The 17,759-nt window shown below is 35.0% G+C and overlaps 1 protein-coding gene and 1 non-coding gene across 2 annotated transcripts in view; one reads left to right on the top strand and one right to left on the bottom strand.

Annotated features, from left to right (window-relative positions):
- Positions 1-11,389: 11,389 nt before the first annotated feature.
- The window catches only part of LOC142538686 (uncharacterized), a 65,170-nt gene continuing 58,800 nt past the window's right edge, over positions 11,390-17,759 (top strand). The window contains exons 1-6 of the mRNA XM_075643988.1: positions 11,390-11,531; positions 12,880-13,134; positions 13,228-13,589; positions 13,834-14,187; positions 14,362-14,475; positions 14,641-14,730. Coding sequence (XP_075500103.1) covers positions 11,390-11,531; positions 12,880-13,134; positions 13,228-13,589; positions 13,834-14,187; positions 14,362-14,475; positions 14,641-14,730 — 1,317 coding nt within the window. The remainder of the gene's footprint in view (positions 11,532-12,879; positions 13,135-13,227; positions 13,590-13,833; positions 14,188-14,361; positions 14,476-14,640; positions 14,731-17,759) is intronic.
- On the bottom strand, positions 12,721-12,829 carry LOC142541219 (small nucleolar RNA R71). Its single transcript, XR_012819285.1, has one exon. It is a non-coding gene; the product is annotated as a small nucleolar RNA R71 (small nucleolar RNA).

The raw sequence follows: 17,759 nt of genomic DNA, 5'->3' as shown, positions 1-17,759 counted from the left end.
ATATGGATCAGATTATATACTGATTTGAGTATTGATCAGAACAGGTTTTGAATCGAATTATATACTGATATTGTATTTATGAGATTGTCATTGCCAGACTGGGTATGGACAGATTGGAATACAAGACTTCGTCAGACCGGGAAGACAAAGGTATAATTCATGTTTTGTTTGGGGAAGACACAACTAAAATGAGATTCAATTTGAGTTTCCCAACCAAATCACATACTAGAATTGTTGTTTATCTTTTTATATGATTATGCTTTGTTTATAGATTTATATTCAAGCATTTGAGATAAGAAAGTCATTTGGTAGATTCGCCAAATTACTAGATGTTCGGTGGTATCGACGCTTCGGATTAGAGTCACTCCGACTGTAGATATTCGATACAGACATGGCCGAAGTCTAGGAATAAGACGTACAATCACCCCGATTGGGAGGGTAGGTGACAGACACTGACGTCTTATTCAAACCGGGATCCCTAGAGTTAGAGTTGAGTTGAGTCAAGATATGAATTGAATTGAGTTGCATGCTTATTTTATTTTGGTTTTAGATATTATGGAACCAATTGTTACTGCATGCTTATTTTGATTTAGTTTCATAGACTATGAAACCTATTGCTATTGATTTTATGCATGATAGTATGCTTTATGATTTATATTGTGTACATGCATGTCTACCATGTTTTATACTGGGATTTATTCTCACCGGAGTATCCGGCTGTTGTCTTGTTTTGTATGTGTGCATGACAACAGGTGGGGCAGGATCGGGGTCAAGAAGATGATGAGATAAGATGAGTTAGAGTGGTGATTCCGGACTTATTGTAGACTTGGTTTAATACTTGAAATTTAGTAGTTGAACCTTAGACTAGTTTGAATAAGTGTTGTACATTATTGTACTTTTATACTGAGATGTATATTAGTTAAATTCCATTACGTTCCACACTTACATTTTTAAAAAGAAAAATTTTTAGACCCTGTTTATCTTAATTGATAATTAAATCCCAAAGATGATTAAGAAGATGATTAGCGTCCGGGTCTCCACAACAGGTGGTATCAGAGCCATAGATCCTTTAGACTGAGATAGAAGAGAATGAGCGGGGTAGATTGAGTTTTCTTTCCTTGCATGTGATTGCTAGCATGGGATTTATTATATGTTGACTTACATTGTGTATGCTAGCATGATACTATGATTTACTGCTTTGAAATACATGTTTACCTGATTATCCGATTTGAGTTGGTATTATGTATTATTGAGTATCAATCAAATCTGATTCATGATCAGCAGTAAGATGATCCGAGAAAGAATGGAACAGGTTTGTATTATTTGGGTTACTAATGGTTTTGGTAATCAGATATACCTCCTAGAAGAATTCCAGAACGGGGCAGTACTTCGGTTGAACAGATAGATATATCAGAAACTCCGATGGAAATACAGTTGAAAAAATTTCAGTCGTTTCAACCGCCGATTTTGAGGGGTACTGAGATGTCTGAAGAGTGTCAGAATTGGTTAGATGACATAGAACTGTTGTTTGATTTGCTTAAGTATTCAGATGAACAAAGAATTAAATTGGTGCCCAACCAGTTACGAGATGCCGCCAAAAGTTGGTGGATTACAATCAAGGGATATTAGAACAACGTGGTACTGTGATCACGTGGAAAGTCTTTAAAGACGAATTCTATCAAAGATTTTTCTCAATTTCATACCGAGAAGACAAAAGAGTAGAGTTTGAGAATTTGAAACAAGGCCAACTGAATATTGAAGAATATGTTGCTAAATTCTCTACTCTACTGCGTTTTGTTCTTCAGATAGTTGGGAATGATGAAGCTGTAGCTGAGCAGTTCATCAAAGGATTGAATTCAGAGATAGTTGCATTGATAAATATGCAGCGACCTTACCATTTTGCTGATACTTTGAGTAGGGCAAAGAGAGCTGAGGTGAGTCTGATTCGACAACGAGAAAGGTTAGATGTGATTCAACTCCCGACACAGCAACTCCCTCTTAGACTTGATAAAGGCAGTACGAGTGGAAAGCAAGATTTGCTGAAAGCTCGAAAGAAACAGTTTAAGAAGTTAGGGAGCGGACTGAGTGGTTCGTCTAGCTCCAGTGGTTCCAGCCCGAGTTATACTGGAGTATATTGCAGAACTTGCGGAGGGAGACATCCCATAGAGCAATGCCAGAGAGTGACTGGTAGTTGCCATATTTGTAGACAGCCGGGACACTTTTCTAGAGTTTGTCCTCAGAGAAGTTCCCGAAGATTTTAGGGAGCAGAAGACCGAGGAAGAAACACAGGACACACCTGATGATATAGTGGCAGGTACTGTTCTTTTATGATTATATTGCATAGGTATTGATATATACTATTGCATTCCCTACGATGATCTTTGACTGAGTTGCATTGAGATATGCTGTATCTGTTGAGTCTGTTTGTACTGTAGTATTGATTCCCTTACATTTTGGGAAAGAAAGATTGATATCAGAGATTTCTGTGAAATATTGTATACTACAGTAAGATGAGAATGAGGTCGAGTTAGATTATGATGTACTTGTGTTTTTTATTTGACCGCATTATCGATATTAATATGATGAACAAGTACAGAACTATTGTAGATTCCTTCCAGAAAAATATAAGATTCAGACCAGATAGGGCTGATGAGTAGAAATTCCACTGTAATGATTCTAGATCTAGAATTCCTTTGATATCTGTATTGTTTATGACTCGATTGATACAGAAAAGAGCAGATGGTATCCTTATGTATTCAGTAGACATGCTGAAATCGAGCCTAGTATTGGCAGATTTGCCAAGTGATGTACGAGTTGGTTGACGTCTTCCTAGATAAGATTTTGGATTTGCTTTATATCAGGAAGATAGATTTCAGAATTGAATTGATACCAGGTACTGTTTATGTTTTAGAATTCAGTACAGAATGATATTGAATGTACAGAATGTCACTGAATGAATTGAAAGAATTGAAATATCGGTAGAAGAATACTGACCAAGAGTTACATCTGATTTAGTGCTTCTCTTGGAAATATTCAGTACTATCTATAGATTGATAAATCCTGTGTTCAGAGGTATTCTAATGATTTATGCTTATTATATCTATGATATGTGGATATATTCGCAGTGTCTGATCGATTGAATCAAACAATTGAAGATTGTATTGAATACTCTGAGAATTGAGATTATTGTATACAAAAATTATTCAGATAAGAATCTTGCTTGAAACATATTGTATTCAGAATAAGCGATATCTGAAGTTAATATACCGATTGACTTTGACACAGTTGAGATTGTGATCAGTGACTGAGAATGATACCGATATCAGAAAGATCAGAAATTTCAGAAATGTCAGAAATTTATTTTTGGTCTGAGTTGGCAGATTATCTTATACGATTGTTGTTTTGTATCTGCTTGAGTATTGTTATTGTTCTAAAACAATATTTGAGACAGCTTATATTGTTTGAGGGCATATTATATTTGCAGATAATATATAGCAGTTGATCAGAACGACATGAAGACGTGATTGATTAGTCAGAATTGACAATATTGCCAGAAATTGCCAGTTTTATGAGTTTACTGAACTCACTAGATCAGTATAGATTAGTAATATTGTGAATCTGATTTGATAGTACTGTTATTCTGAGTCAGTGTTTGATACAGCTTATTCAAACCGAATCAGAGCTGAATTCGAGAATTACGGCAGTTCAGAGATTTAACCAGAATGTTCAGAACTTAAATTCGATAATCAGAGCAGAACATCGATCAGAGTGGCAGATATGTGATTTTTACTGTATGAGAATGATTATCTTGTGATATCAAATGTTTCAGAATTGCACGACAGAATTTTATATCGATAGTCAGAACCGAATACCAGGTAGGTATTTTTTTTTAATTTATATTATTAACTGATCTGTTTGTACCAAATAGTTCGAATCTGAAATGACAGATAGTGTCAAAAACGCACCGTAGTGGATTCAGTTTTCATTTTGGTGACTGAGAATGTATGATATTCAAACAGATAGTTTTGACATAGACAGATTAAATCAGTTGTGACAGAATTTGTACTGAAATGTTGGTAGAATTTGTACTGAAATGTCTGAATCGCCAATAAATGAAGATAGAAAGATAGAAATCAGAAGAGTTATTACAGAATTGGTATATTTCTGACTAGACATGGGGAGTATAATTCGATGAACTTCGTAGTGAGATCACTATAATACTTTCCAGATTGTGATATAATATGATTGTGATTGACAGATTGTTCAATCTATATCTATTAGTTTGTACAAGATGACGTACAAACATGACCAGATGACAAAGATCGATGTCAAAGAAATGGTCAGATTGATCAGAATGTTGAAATAGATTATATCAGATTGTGAATTTTGATTGAGTTTGTAATTGTGGCAGAACATACCATGAACTTATTTATATATTATCCACCGACTGACAGATAGCCAGAGTGAACTATCCGGATATTGAGAGATATCCAGAGAGTTGTAGTGCTGGATGTTAGCACTAGATGACATGACATATTGTCACTATATGAATTATTGTATAATGATAGCTATCAAACGAGTATTGAGATAGCTACAGATGAGACATTGTACAGTGAGTACTGCGGATTTCCTCTGAATGGGAATGATATTACGGTGATATCTGAGATTGAATTTGATAAAAGCAAAAATCTGATAAAGAAAATGAAGCTGATTCAGAAAAGAATGAAAACCAGCTTCGAATGAACAGACTAAATATGCCAAATTCGGACGATGACTGTTGGTATTTAAAGCAGAAGATTGAGTAAATCCTTGACTGGGATAAACAGATTTGATAACAGCTGATGATGTTGACTCGTTATGAGTTGTTGATAGTTGGTATATACAGATGTTGTATAGCCAATATTGCGAGATTGATTCTGTCAGAATTATTTTGAGGGTATTATGATATTATACTTCTTGAATTATTATTCCAATTTAGAATCACAGATCCGTACAAGAAAGATATTCCAGAATGAAGACTATTCTATTATTGAAAATACAGTAAGTTGACAGGGCATCAAAGAGACTATCTGAAAGACAGAATTTGTCATGAGACTGAGATTTCAGAATGATTTTATTGAGATGAGTTTCTGATTTAAACTCTGTATACATTTCTTCTGATATGTCTGAATTGATTACTTGTGAGTTCGAGGACGAACTCAGATCTAAGAGGGGGAGAAATGTAAGGCCCGAGATTTTTATTACTGTAATCTGAGATTAATCTGAAATGATTTATTTATTAATTGAGATGATTATAGACGAAACGGATCAGACCGGGAGAGCCGAAAGAAGATTTGACATGAGGTGCAAGAAGAGTCCCCGTGCACATGCGCGACATGTATGGGCGCACATGCGCGAGGAAGACAGAACCATGCGCGCACATGCGCGGCTTGAATGCGCGAACATGCGCAGAACGTCCAGAACCTTGGGCGCATATGCGCGGTTGGAGGCGCGCATATGCGCGAGTGAAGGGATGTGTGAGACAAAACATCTCGCGCATATGTGCGAGATATGTCGCGCATATGGGTGAGAAGATAAATGCGGAAGGTGCCGGGCAGAACCTCCGACGCATATGCGCGGCTTTGTGCGCGCATATGCACGCGGCATGTAGAATGGAAAAATGCCACTTGGTCTCTTGAATGCAACGTGTATATATATGCATATATAAGGAACAAACTTAGTCTCCTCTGAAGCAAAAAGAAAGAAGGAAAACGAGGGAAGAAGCTCCAAGTTCCTTACGTGTGAAATTTGAGTGTTACGCAAAATTCGTACGTCCGATTCGTAATCTGAGTACGGCACCGAGTTCCTCACGACGACAGCTACAACTGCACGTAAGTTTTGTTACGTTTGGACATGATTTGAAATTATGATATATGTCTGAATTGATTACTTGTGAGTTCGAGGACGAACTCAGATCTAAGAGGGGGAGAAATGTAAGGCCCGAGATTTTTATTACTGTAATCTGAGATTAATCTGAAATGATTTATTTATTAATTGAGATGATTATAGACGAAACGGATCAGACCGAGAGAGCCGAAAGAAGATTTGACATGAGGTGCAAGAAGAGTCCCCGTGCACATGCGCGACATGTATGGGCGCACATGCGCGAGGAAGACAGAACCATGCGCGCACATTCGCGGCTTGAATGCGCGCACATGCGCGGAACGTCCAGAACCTTGGGCGCATATGCGCGGCTGGAGGCGCGCATATGCGCGAGTGAAGGGATGTGCGAGACAGAACATCTCGGGCATATGCGCGAGATATGTCGCGCATATGCGCGAGAAGATAAATGCGGAAGGTGCCGGGCAGAACCTCCGGCGCATATGCGCGGCTTTGTGCGCGCATATGCGCGCGGCATGCAGAATGAAAAAATGCCACTTGGTCTCTTGAATGCAACGTGTATATATATGCATATATAAGGAACAAACTTAGTCTCCTCTGAAGCAAAAGGAAAGAAGGAAAACGAGGGAAGAAGCTCCAAGTTCCTTACGTGTGAAATTTGAGTGTTACGCAAAATTCGTACGTCCGATTCGTAATCTGAGTACGGCACCGAGTTCCTCACGACGACAGCTACAACTGCACGTAAGTTTTGTTACGTTTGGACATGATTTGAAATTATGATATTGTCAGAATTGAATATGAATCAGATATAGTGTTTCTTCTACAGTAGACATTGTATAATTGAAGTCAGATTAAAGAATAGACTGTTTATACAATTGTTATGATTTTCGAAAGATATTGATTGGGATTTGATATCAGAGTTGTGTTGTTACTGATCTTAAGTGTACAGATATTGAGATTATGAATTGTACTGATACTGATTATGAATTCTGATATGATATCTATGATGTTGAGATTGACGGGGATATCGAAACTGTATTGTTATGCCGTCAAAACATCAGTTGATTTAGAGTGATTAGATTCAGTAATGATTTCGATGATATCGTTGATATGAATTAGATTGTACCTTGTTCAGATATGGATCAGATTATATACTGATTTGAGTATTGATCAGAACAGGTTTTGAATCGAATTATATACTGATATTGTATTTATGCGATTGTCATTGCCAGACTGGGTATGGACAAATTGGAATACAAGACTTCGTCAGACCGGGAAGACAAAGGTATAATTCATGTTTTGTTTGGGGAAGACACAATTAAAATGAGATTCAATTTGAGTTTCCCAACCAAATCACATACTAGAATTGTTGTTTATCTTTTTATATGATTATGCTTTGTTTATAGATTTATATTCAAGCATTTGAGATAAGAAAGTCATTTGGTAGATTCTCCAAATTACTAGATGTTCGGTGGTATCGACGCTTCGGATCAGAGTCACTCCGACTAGTAGATATTCGATACAGACATGGCCGAAGTCTAGGAATAAGACGTACAATCACCCCGATTGGGAGGGTAGGTGACAGACAGTGACGTCTTATTCACACCGGGATCCCTAGAGTTAGAGTTGAGTTGAGTCAAGATATGAATTGAATTGAGTTGCATGCTTATTTTATATTGGTTTCAGATATTATGGAACCAATTGTTACTGCATGCTTATTTTGATTTAGTTTCATAGACTATGAAACCTATTGCTATTGATTTTATGCATGATAGTATGCTTTATGATTTATATTGTGTACATGCATGTCTACCATGTTTTATACTGGGATTTATTCTCACCGGAGTATCCGGCTGTTGTCTTGTTTTGTATGTGTGCATGACAACAGGTGGGGCAGGATCGGGGTCAAGAAGATGATGAGATAAGATGAGTTAGAGTGGTGATTCCGGACTTATTGTAGACTTTGTTTAATACTTGAAATTTAGTAGTTGAACCTTAGACTAGTTTGAATAAGTGTTGTACATTATTGTACTTTTATACTGAGATGTATATTAGTTAAATTCCATTACGTTCCGCACTTACATTTTTAAAAAGAAAATTGATAATTAAATCCCAAATATGATTAAGAAGATGATTAGCGTCCGGGTCCCCACACGCTGTTATTATGGATTTCCATGTTGGATGGCAAGATGCTTTATCACTTGTAGAATTCTCATACAATAACTGTATCCAACGTAGTATTGGAATGGCACCATTTGAAGCCTTATATGGAAGAAAATGCAGATCACCTATTATTTTGGGATGAGATAGGTGAAAAGCAATTGACTGGGCCAGAACTAATACAAGAAATGAACGATAAAATCCATTTGATCAGAAAACGAATAAAATCTGCTCAAGACCGACAAGCTTGTTACGCGGATCGACGACGGAGGCCGCTTGAATTCAATAAAGGAGATCGAGTATTCCTAAAAATTTCACCATTCAGAGGAACAGTTCGATTCGGCAAGAAAGGAAAATTATCACTGCGCTACATTGGTCCATAAAAAATTCTAGAACTTGTGGGAAGTTTGGCATATCGGTTGGCATTACCACCTGCATTATCAAAAATTCATAACGTGTTTCACGTTTCCATGCTACGAAAATATGAACCCGATCCAAATCATGTTTTGCCGCCAGATGAAGTTGAATTAGACCCGACACTAGCATATGTCGAGCAACCAATTTGTATTTTGGATCAGAAAGAAAAAGTTTTGCGTAACAAAAAAATTCCTCTTGTACGTGTTCAATGGTCTCGTCATGGAGTAGAAGAGTCTACTTGGGAATTAGAGAGTCAAATACGCCAGTTATATCCTAAGTTGTTCAGCTAGGTATGAATTTCATTAGTATTATATATGGTCGTAGCATTATTACCATTTCGATTTCGGGACGAAATCTATTTAAAGGGAAGATGAGTGTAAGGCCTAAAATTTATTATTAATCACATCAAGAAAATCAGTAAATATAAATTAAGGAAACTAGAATATATATATATATACGTGTATACACATATATGGCATATTATGTATGGATGAAGTGGATACACATAGCCAATAACTAAAAAAATGAATTTTTATATAAAAAAATATTAAAATAATAATTATTATTATTATAATACACGTCCCTACAAAACTCAAGGGGACAAATGATATATAATATTATATTAAGAGAGGTGACATAGTGAAAAAAAATTTCCCTGTAGATGTGAAATGAAAACAACTTGCCATTTCAATCATTATATGGATAACCTTACTAAGGAAGGAAGAAGCCTCTATAAAAAGAAGGGAAGAAAGGATTTTCTAATATAGAACCGAACCCTTCAAATAATAGTAATAATAATAATAATAATAATAAAATAATAACAAAGTGAAACAACTCTCCAACATTATTGGAAGCTCTCGGAGAATGTGTGAATCATTTCATTACAAGTATTTTATCTACTTTAAAGATATAATATATCTAGATATTGCGTGAATGAGCCAAAAGTACATTCTAATATGTATAATAACTATAAACTTTTGTTTCATGTAGGTGCCTAAAACATAGTATTATATATATATACACATACATAAAAGATGATTTGAAGATTTTAAGAATATTTACTACTAAAATATGGGGTCTTAATTTTTGTTGATTTCGAATTTGAGGACTAAAATGGAGTCTTAATGCTTACAAGATGATGAAACTTAAAATTAATAATTTATTATATGTTAAAAAACCTGTATTTTAAAATTTAAGTTTCATTAAAATTATAAAATTATGTTATTTTAGTATTGTTTGTTTATATTTAATTGTCTTACTAAATATGTTTTATTTTCAGGTTTTCTACGTGTTGGTAAAATAATGATAACTCAAGCTAGAAAATTCAAATGGAGGTGACTCAAACATATTTGGAATCCTTGAGAAATTATCTACAACTTTGCAGAAGACATGATTGCCTAAAAAGTTCATTAAGATGATCAAATTGTGCAAATATCAAAAGGAGGACAAATTTACTTTTACTATGACCAGCATATAGTAAAAAAATCATAACTATTTTAATATTTAACCAAATGAGGTGAACCAAGTGGCCAAATTCATCTACAGACAATTCCCCACATGTTTGCCGTTTTGAGCAGAGTCAAATTCGGTGATTAAAGTTGTGGAACAAAGCATTGAAAGAAGGGACATGGAATTGAACTTGGAGGAGACAAAGAATACTATTGCAACTACATGACATTAATAAAAATTTTGACCCTTTCTCTCATTTGGCCTATAAATAGAGACCTTGTGCTAGCTTGAGAATCATTCTATCTCATTGTAAAATATAGTGCGAGTGTGTATCGAAGTTCTAAGTTCCAATATATTTTCTTTCATGTTCTCAACTATGAGTGATATTTTAGTGTTGATCAAAAGTAAGCTTATGGCAAGCTAAATCTATTATGTCAAGGTGAAGAGGATGCATTCTTGGTGAAGTAAGATTGTTTATATTTTCTATATTATTTCTTTATTTCTTTTCATTTAGCTAACTTATTTTTATTGTAGGTATAAAAATGAATTATTTGTTGTTATCAATTTACATCAAATGCTTGATACCATTAAATTGGTTATCTTGATTTGTTGTTTAATTTTGATACAATAAATATTTCATCACTTATTATTATATATATATATAGATATATATATATATATATATATATATATTTATATAATAATATCATAATATTTCATTTAGACGATAGCGTGGCTCTGCCGGTTGTTCTAAATGAAATATTATGATTTAATACTAACATCTAACAATCTAACATTTACTTTATCGCAACTAACTTTTATTTTTCGCATCTAGCTTTTACTTTCTCGCAACTAACTTTTACTTTTCCGCAACTAACTTATTAAATCAATATATTTCATTTAGGCAATCGCGTGGCTCTGCCGGTTGTTCTAAATGAAATATAATGATTTAATTTAACATTTACTTTATGCAATTATTTATTTATATAGTTATAATTATAATCATAGGTACCATATATAAAATATCGGTTAATTCAGTATTTTCTATAGTGGGAACTATATTATATTATGTGTGTGTTTAATTTTCTTGGAACCATTATTTATGGTGGTTGCTTTTGTTTTACTTTTAGTTAAACAATATTACATAAACCAAGAATAAATCCTCAAGTCTTGACAAAATTTATAATTTTTAAACTTCATTCTTGCATTTGGTAATCTATAAATTAATAAATTTAAACTCAAAATAACGTCTCTAATGATCGATCTCGTACTTACGAAATATATTACTTGCAGACAACCTACACTTGGGTGAATTATTATTTAAGTAGTAGCAAGTTTTTGGCGCCGTTGCCGGGAGGTATAAATTAAGTTTATATTTGTTAATTATGTTTTATTTATAAGTATTGTGTTGTTTTTTTGTATGAGTATTTGGAGTCGAAAAAAAAGTGGTAGACTTATTCGAGTATCTGAAAATAATTTAAACATGAATGATAATTCAAATAATCAAGATAATGATAATAATAATAATAATAATAATAATAATAATAATAATAATAATAATAATAATAATCAAGAACATGATCAATTAAGAACACTTAGGCACCATATGAACCCTATTAGAACTAGTGCCCCATCTTGTTTAGTTTTTCCACCTGATGCATCTAATTTCAACTTCAAACCTCAAATTATTCAACTTTTATCAAATTTTAATGGCTTAGATTCTGAAAATCCATATTTGCATCTAAGAGAATTTGAGGAAGTTTGTAACACTTATAATGATCAAAATTGTAGCATGTATGTAACGCCCCAGATTCGACGACTGTCCTCACTGTACCAAGACGAGTCTTTCCAGCGTGCTTATGTCCTCACTCACACGGACCCTGAGAAACTTCCCAGGAGGTCACTCATCCCAAAATTGCCCCAAGTCAAGCACGCTTAACTTTGGAGTTCTTATGTGATGAGCAACCGAAAAGAAGATGCACCTCCTTCGTGATATGAGTAGTACAAATCAAATCTTTTAAGCCCTCTTCAACTGTACAGTCCATTACATTGAACAGTCTCAGAATCCCTCCCATTCCCGTGTGGGTCGGTTCATTCATTTTCCCTCCACCTAGAAGCCTGCCAGGAGCCGCTCATTGTCCATGCAACTGATGGCACCGGCGATCACCCCCTCGCCCTCTTCGGCCCCGGGCCTCACATGCCCACCAGCTTCCGCTTGGTTCGTCCACGAACCACACCGTACTAAGAGAGGTCGGCTCTGATACCAGCTGTAACGCCCCAGATTCGACGACTGTCCTCACTGTAGCAAGACGAGTCTTTCCAGGGTGCTTATGTACTCACTCACACGCACCCTGGAAAACTTCCCAGGAGGTCACCCATCCCAAAATTGCCCCAAGTCAAGCACGCTTAACTTTGGAGTTCTTATGTGATGAGCTACCGAAAAGAAGATGCACCTTCGTGATATGAGTAGTACCAATCAAATCTTTTAAGCCCTCTTCAATTGTACAGTCCATTACATTGAACAGTCTCGGAATCCCTCTCATTCCCGTGTGGGATCGGTTCATTCATGTTCCCTCCACCTAGAAGCCTGCCAGGAGCCGCTCATTGTCCGTGCAACTGATGGCACCGGCGATCACCCCCCGCCCTCTTCGGCCCCGGGCCTCACAATGGATATAGTTCGATTAAAGCTTTTCCCTTTTTCTTTAAAAGATAAAGCTAAAGCATGGCTACAAAATTTAAGATCAAGTTCAATAAGATCATGGGAAGAAATGCAACAACAATTTCTCAAAAAGTTTTTCCCATCCCATAGAACAAACTCTTTCAAAAGACAAATTACAACTTTTTCTCAAAAACAAGGAGAAACGTTTTATCAATGTTGGGATAGATATAAAGAATTACTTAATACATGCGCACATCATGGTTTTGAAACATGGAGAATAGTTTCTCACTTTTATGAAGGTCTAATACCTAAAGATAGGCAAATGATAGAATTCATGTGTAATGGAACTTTTGAAGATAAAAACCCAAATGAAGCTGTTGAATATTTGGATTCATTAGCAGAAAATGCTCAAAATTGGGATAATATAGGCACGATAGAACCACCAACAACTAAAAACAATAATTCAACAAATGGAGTAGGTATCTATAATCTTAAAGATGATATAGATATTCAAGCTAAACTTGCATCTTTAGCAAGAAAAATTGAGTCATTAGAAATGAAAAAGAGTGGTCAATTAAAAAGTATTCAAGAAATTGTTTGTCATATATGTGATACACATGATCATGCTACAAAAGACTGTCCAACATTACCTTCATTTAAAGAATGTCTCCATGAACAAGCAAATCATGTTAACAATTATAAAAAATCAATACTAGATCCTTTTTCACCATCATATAATCCTGGATGGAAAAATCATCCTAATTTTAGTTTGAGGAATGATAATAATGCACAACCGTCACAACAATATTTTCAAAATAACCAAAATCATCAAGGTTATATTCCTTATGTTACACCTCCAAGAAAAAACTTTGAAGATGTAATTCATGCATTTATCCAAAAGCAAGAGTCTATCAATATTCAAAACAGTCAATCTATGAGTGATTTGAAAGAAACTCTTGCAAAATTTGCATATGCACTTAATATTCATGAAAAAGGAAAATTTCCATTTCAACCTCAACCTAATCCTAAAAATCAAAATCAAGAATTAAAAAATGAAAAAAATTCATCAAATAAAATATGTTATTACCCTTAGAAGTGGTAAAATAGTTAATGATCCATATAGTAATGAAAACAAGGATCATTTAAAATCAAAGAGTAATGATGATAATCCTGATACTTTTGAGAATGATGATACCTTAAATTTTAAGAATAATATGGTGAATGATAAATCATCTGAAATAGTAAATAAGTCAAATAAACCTCTACCACTTCCTCATGCATTAACAAATCATAAAAAACAAAAAAATGATTCTGATATCTATGAAGTTTTTAAACAAGTGAAGATAAATATTCTATTATTAGATGCTATTAAACAAGTACCTTCTTATGCAAAATTTTTAAAAGACTTATGTACTGTAAAGAGAAAATTGCATGTGAAGAAAAAAGCATTCTTGGCTGAACAAGTAAGTTCTATTCTTCAAAATAATTTTAGTTTAAAATATAAAGATCCTGGTTGTCCAACAATTTCATGTATTATTGGAGAAAATAAAATTAAAAAAGCTTTGTTGGATTTGGGAGCAAGTGTGAATTTACTTCCTTATTCAGTTTATGAAAAACCTAATTTAGGAGAATTAAAACCCACTTCTGTTACTCTCTTACTGACGGATAGGTCAATCAAAATACCTAGAGGTATTGTAGAAGATATGTTGGTTCAAGTTGATAAATTCATATATCCTGTAGATTTTATTGTTTTGGATACACAACCAATAGAAGTACATAATAAAATTCCAGTAATATTGGGACGACCATTTCTAGCAACTTCAAATGCTTTAATTAATTGTCGAAATGGAATAATGAAATTGTCTTTTGGAAATATGACTCTAGAACTTAATGTGTTCCATTTATGTAAACAACCAAGTATTAATGAAAATGAATATGATAATGAAATTGAAACAATTGTGGAAGAAAACATACAAGAAGAAAACTTAAATCAACAATCTGAAGTTTTTTCAATAGAAAGTTTTGAGTCTAAAAATAATTTTAAAAAAGATGATAATACAAAACTTGAATTAAAAGTTTTACCATTAGAATTGAAATATGTATTTCTTGGTGAAAATAAAACATTTCTTGATGTAATTTCTTCCACTCTTTTGCCAAATCAAGAAGAAAATTTGATTAAATTACTTAAAAAATATAAAAATGCAATTGGATGGACTTTGAAAGATATAAAATGTATGAATCCTTTAATTTGTACACATAAAATTCACTTGGAAGAAAATGCTAAAACATATCAACAACCACAAAGAAGATTAAATCCACATATGAAGGAAGTTGTTAAGAATGAAGTATTAAAACTATTAGACACTGGAATTATCTATCCAATTTCAGATAGTAAATGGGTAAGTCCAACACAAGTAGTGTAGAACCCGTAACTTAGACTACGTATAAGCCATGCATAATTCTAGTATTTAAATTTTAAAATGATTTTATTGCATGAGTATTTAAATGCTTCTCCTTAAGTTAATTATTTTATGCAGTATTTTGATTTTTATCATTTCAGTTAATTCAGTGAGGCCAGACTGGAGTTGGAGTTTAGAGATAAAATTTAAGATTTAGGAAAACATTTCCAGAATTTATTTTAGCTAGCAAGTAAGTCCATTTAAGTTAATAAGGAAGTTTAAGGAATTATTTTAGTTACTTGAGGTGAGTAGAAAAATAAATTCATTTAAGTTCCTTAATTAAGGGGTTAGTTCACTAAATTATTTAAAGGATAGGTGAGGCTTTTAAGGGTTATAAATTTAATAACTAGACAACATTTCCCTTTATTTGTATTGATGATTTTCGGCCCCTTGGATGACTTAGCATGACTTGCCACCCCACCACCTTTGACCCTTTCTTTGTATTTAATTAGTAGGATAATCCCTTCATTTTTCTAGCACCATTTAATTAATGATCAACCTTATTCCTCACCTAGTCTAGATGAAACAAATATCGGCTATGCTCCCTCCCAAGAAGACTTGTTCAAACAAATTTAAAATTTAAATGAGAGGTAGACTTGGTCTTGCATTTTAATCCCTTTATTAGTGTATCTTCCCCCTCACCTTTCCAACCATCATTCTCCTCCCCCATGACCGAATTCAGAGAGTTTAAAGTGGGAAAAACCGTACATCATAGCTAGAAAGAGTGGAAAAATCGAGAGCAAGAAAGGTAGAAAAGAAAGCGCTCCACCTCCTCCGCGCCGGATCGTCTTATTCATTCGTTTTTCTTTCAAAACGAAATCAGGCATGCATATATTCTCCCTTGACTCTTCAATAAAGTCCTATTATCATTTATTTTCAATGCATGATCATTATTTCTATGGAAAAAACCGAAACATAGCAAGATTTTTCAGAAAACAACATGCAGATTTTCGGCCCTTCCAATTCAAGCTTCACGGTTTCATTTGTTTTGTGAGTTGCAGGTATTGGTTCGATTCCAGGCTCCCAAGGCGACATCTAGACATGTAATAGGATGCATTAGAACCATGTTGGTCCACTCATTCAACCCCATGCATGCTGGAAGACACGAAAATGACAGCAACTCCACATGTTGTCCATTTGAACCTTTCGAAATTCTGTGTTGCTGTCATATAGGAAATGAATCTGATCATGGCTGCCACAAGGCCTATAGCCATGGTTAGATCACTTCCCTAGCAGGTCTATGACGTGAATAAGTCGCCCTTTTGGTGGCTTGGTCCATGGTGAATCGGTTTTCAAATAAAACAACAAGAACAGCCCCTTCCCCATTTAGGCTCTTCCTTTGTACAACATGTGTGTTTCGAATTTTGGTGGATTGGTGTGGATCTTGTTTGGCCTATGGCCCATAGCCACGGTTCATACCATACCCCAAGATGTCTAGATTGTGCCATGGTCAATCAAATGGCCACTGGAACGACACGAGACAGCAAATGAAACACAACACCACACACGCATGCAAGGTGTTCTCGGTTGGAGTTTTCGGGTGTTTGCTGAATGGTGCGAATTGTGGCTGGTCTAGGGCCCATAGCCATGGTTCAAATCATTTCTTGGGATGTTGGTAAGAGTCTCTGGTTGGTAGTACAAGCCCAATGGCCGGTAGTCTCGAAAACGACACAAGGAAAGCAAGTGCGCAGCTGCTGTAATTTTGACAGCAAGTGTGCTGTTGTTCTCAGGCGTCGTTTGAGTTCTTGGTTGGCTTTTAGCCCATGGCATTGGACTAGACAGTGCCTTATCGAGTTAGTAAGGTCATGTTTTTGGCCGTTCGTCATTCGGATCATTTTTGAGGTCGTACGAGAATTTACGGTGCGATGTGCCAAATTGACTCTCGAGAGAGCGTTTCATGTTTTGGCCTCCATTCACCTAAGATTTGACATGCATCATTTGAGGAGCATTAATTCATCATTTTAAGCGTATTTTAATCATGACTATATGATGTTTCAGTGTTGGTTCGGGTTGGTTCAGAGTCATGATTAAATACGAAGTCATTAGGCGCATTTGTCTCAGTTTTTGGTTTTTAATTGCATGGTTTGGTCAAGTAAAAACTATTGCATATTTTTCATGGCATATTTAGGTGGCAGCGAGCCTGGGAGTGATCCAATCCATTCAGTAAAATTGTTACAGGATATTTAATTCAGTTATTTAATTATATTACGTGCAAAAATACAAATTTTGAGATTTATGCGAATAGCTTGTGGTCACTTTACTATCATGATTAAATCCGGTCGCCAGTTATCGGTCCGGTCGTCAGTTACCGATTACGAGAGCATTACTAAGTCCGGTCGCCAGTTACCGGCCCGGTCGCCAGTTACCGGTCAGTTCAGTTGTTTCACCCAATACTGTGGCAGTAGTCTGATCAGACGTACATTATTAAGTCCGGTCGCCAGTTACCGGCCCGATCTCCAGTTACCGGTCAGTTCAGTTCAGGGACCACATGCGTAGACCATAATCTCACCAGAAAAATTACTACAGGCTATTTCAGTACAGGGCTCCAAGGAGCAAACATTTTCACAATGATTTTCAGTTCAGTTATGCACGTATTATAATTAATCATGACACGACATTTTTACGATATGCCTCATGACATGATATTTTTCACTTGCATGCAAGCTTACTATTTATTTACTTGTTATTTACGATATATGCATGTTGAGTCTTTAGACTCACTAGACTTGATTGTT

This window comes from Primulina tabacum, chromosome 3 (genome assembly GCF_025594145.1).
Source record: "Primulina tabacum isolate GXHZ01 chromosome 3, ASM2559414v2, whole genome shotgun sequence".
NCBI lineage: Eukaryota > Viridiplantae > Streptophyta > Magnoliopsida > Lamiales > Gesneriaceae > Primulina > Primulina tabacum.
Note: the sequence above shows the minus strand (reverse complement) of the source record. Positions and strands in the feature narration are given on the sequence as shown.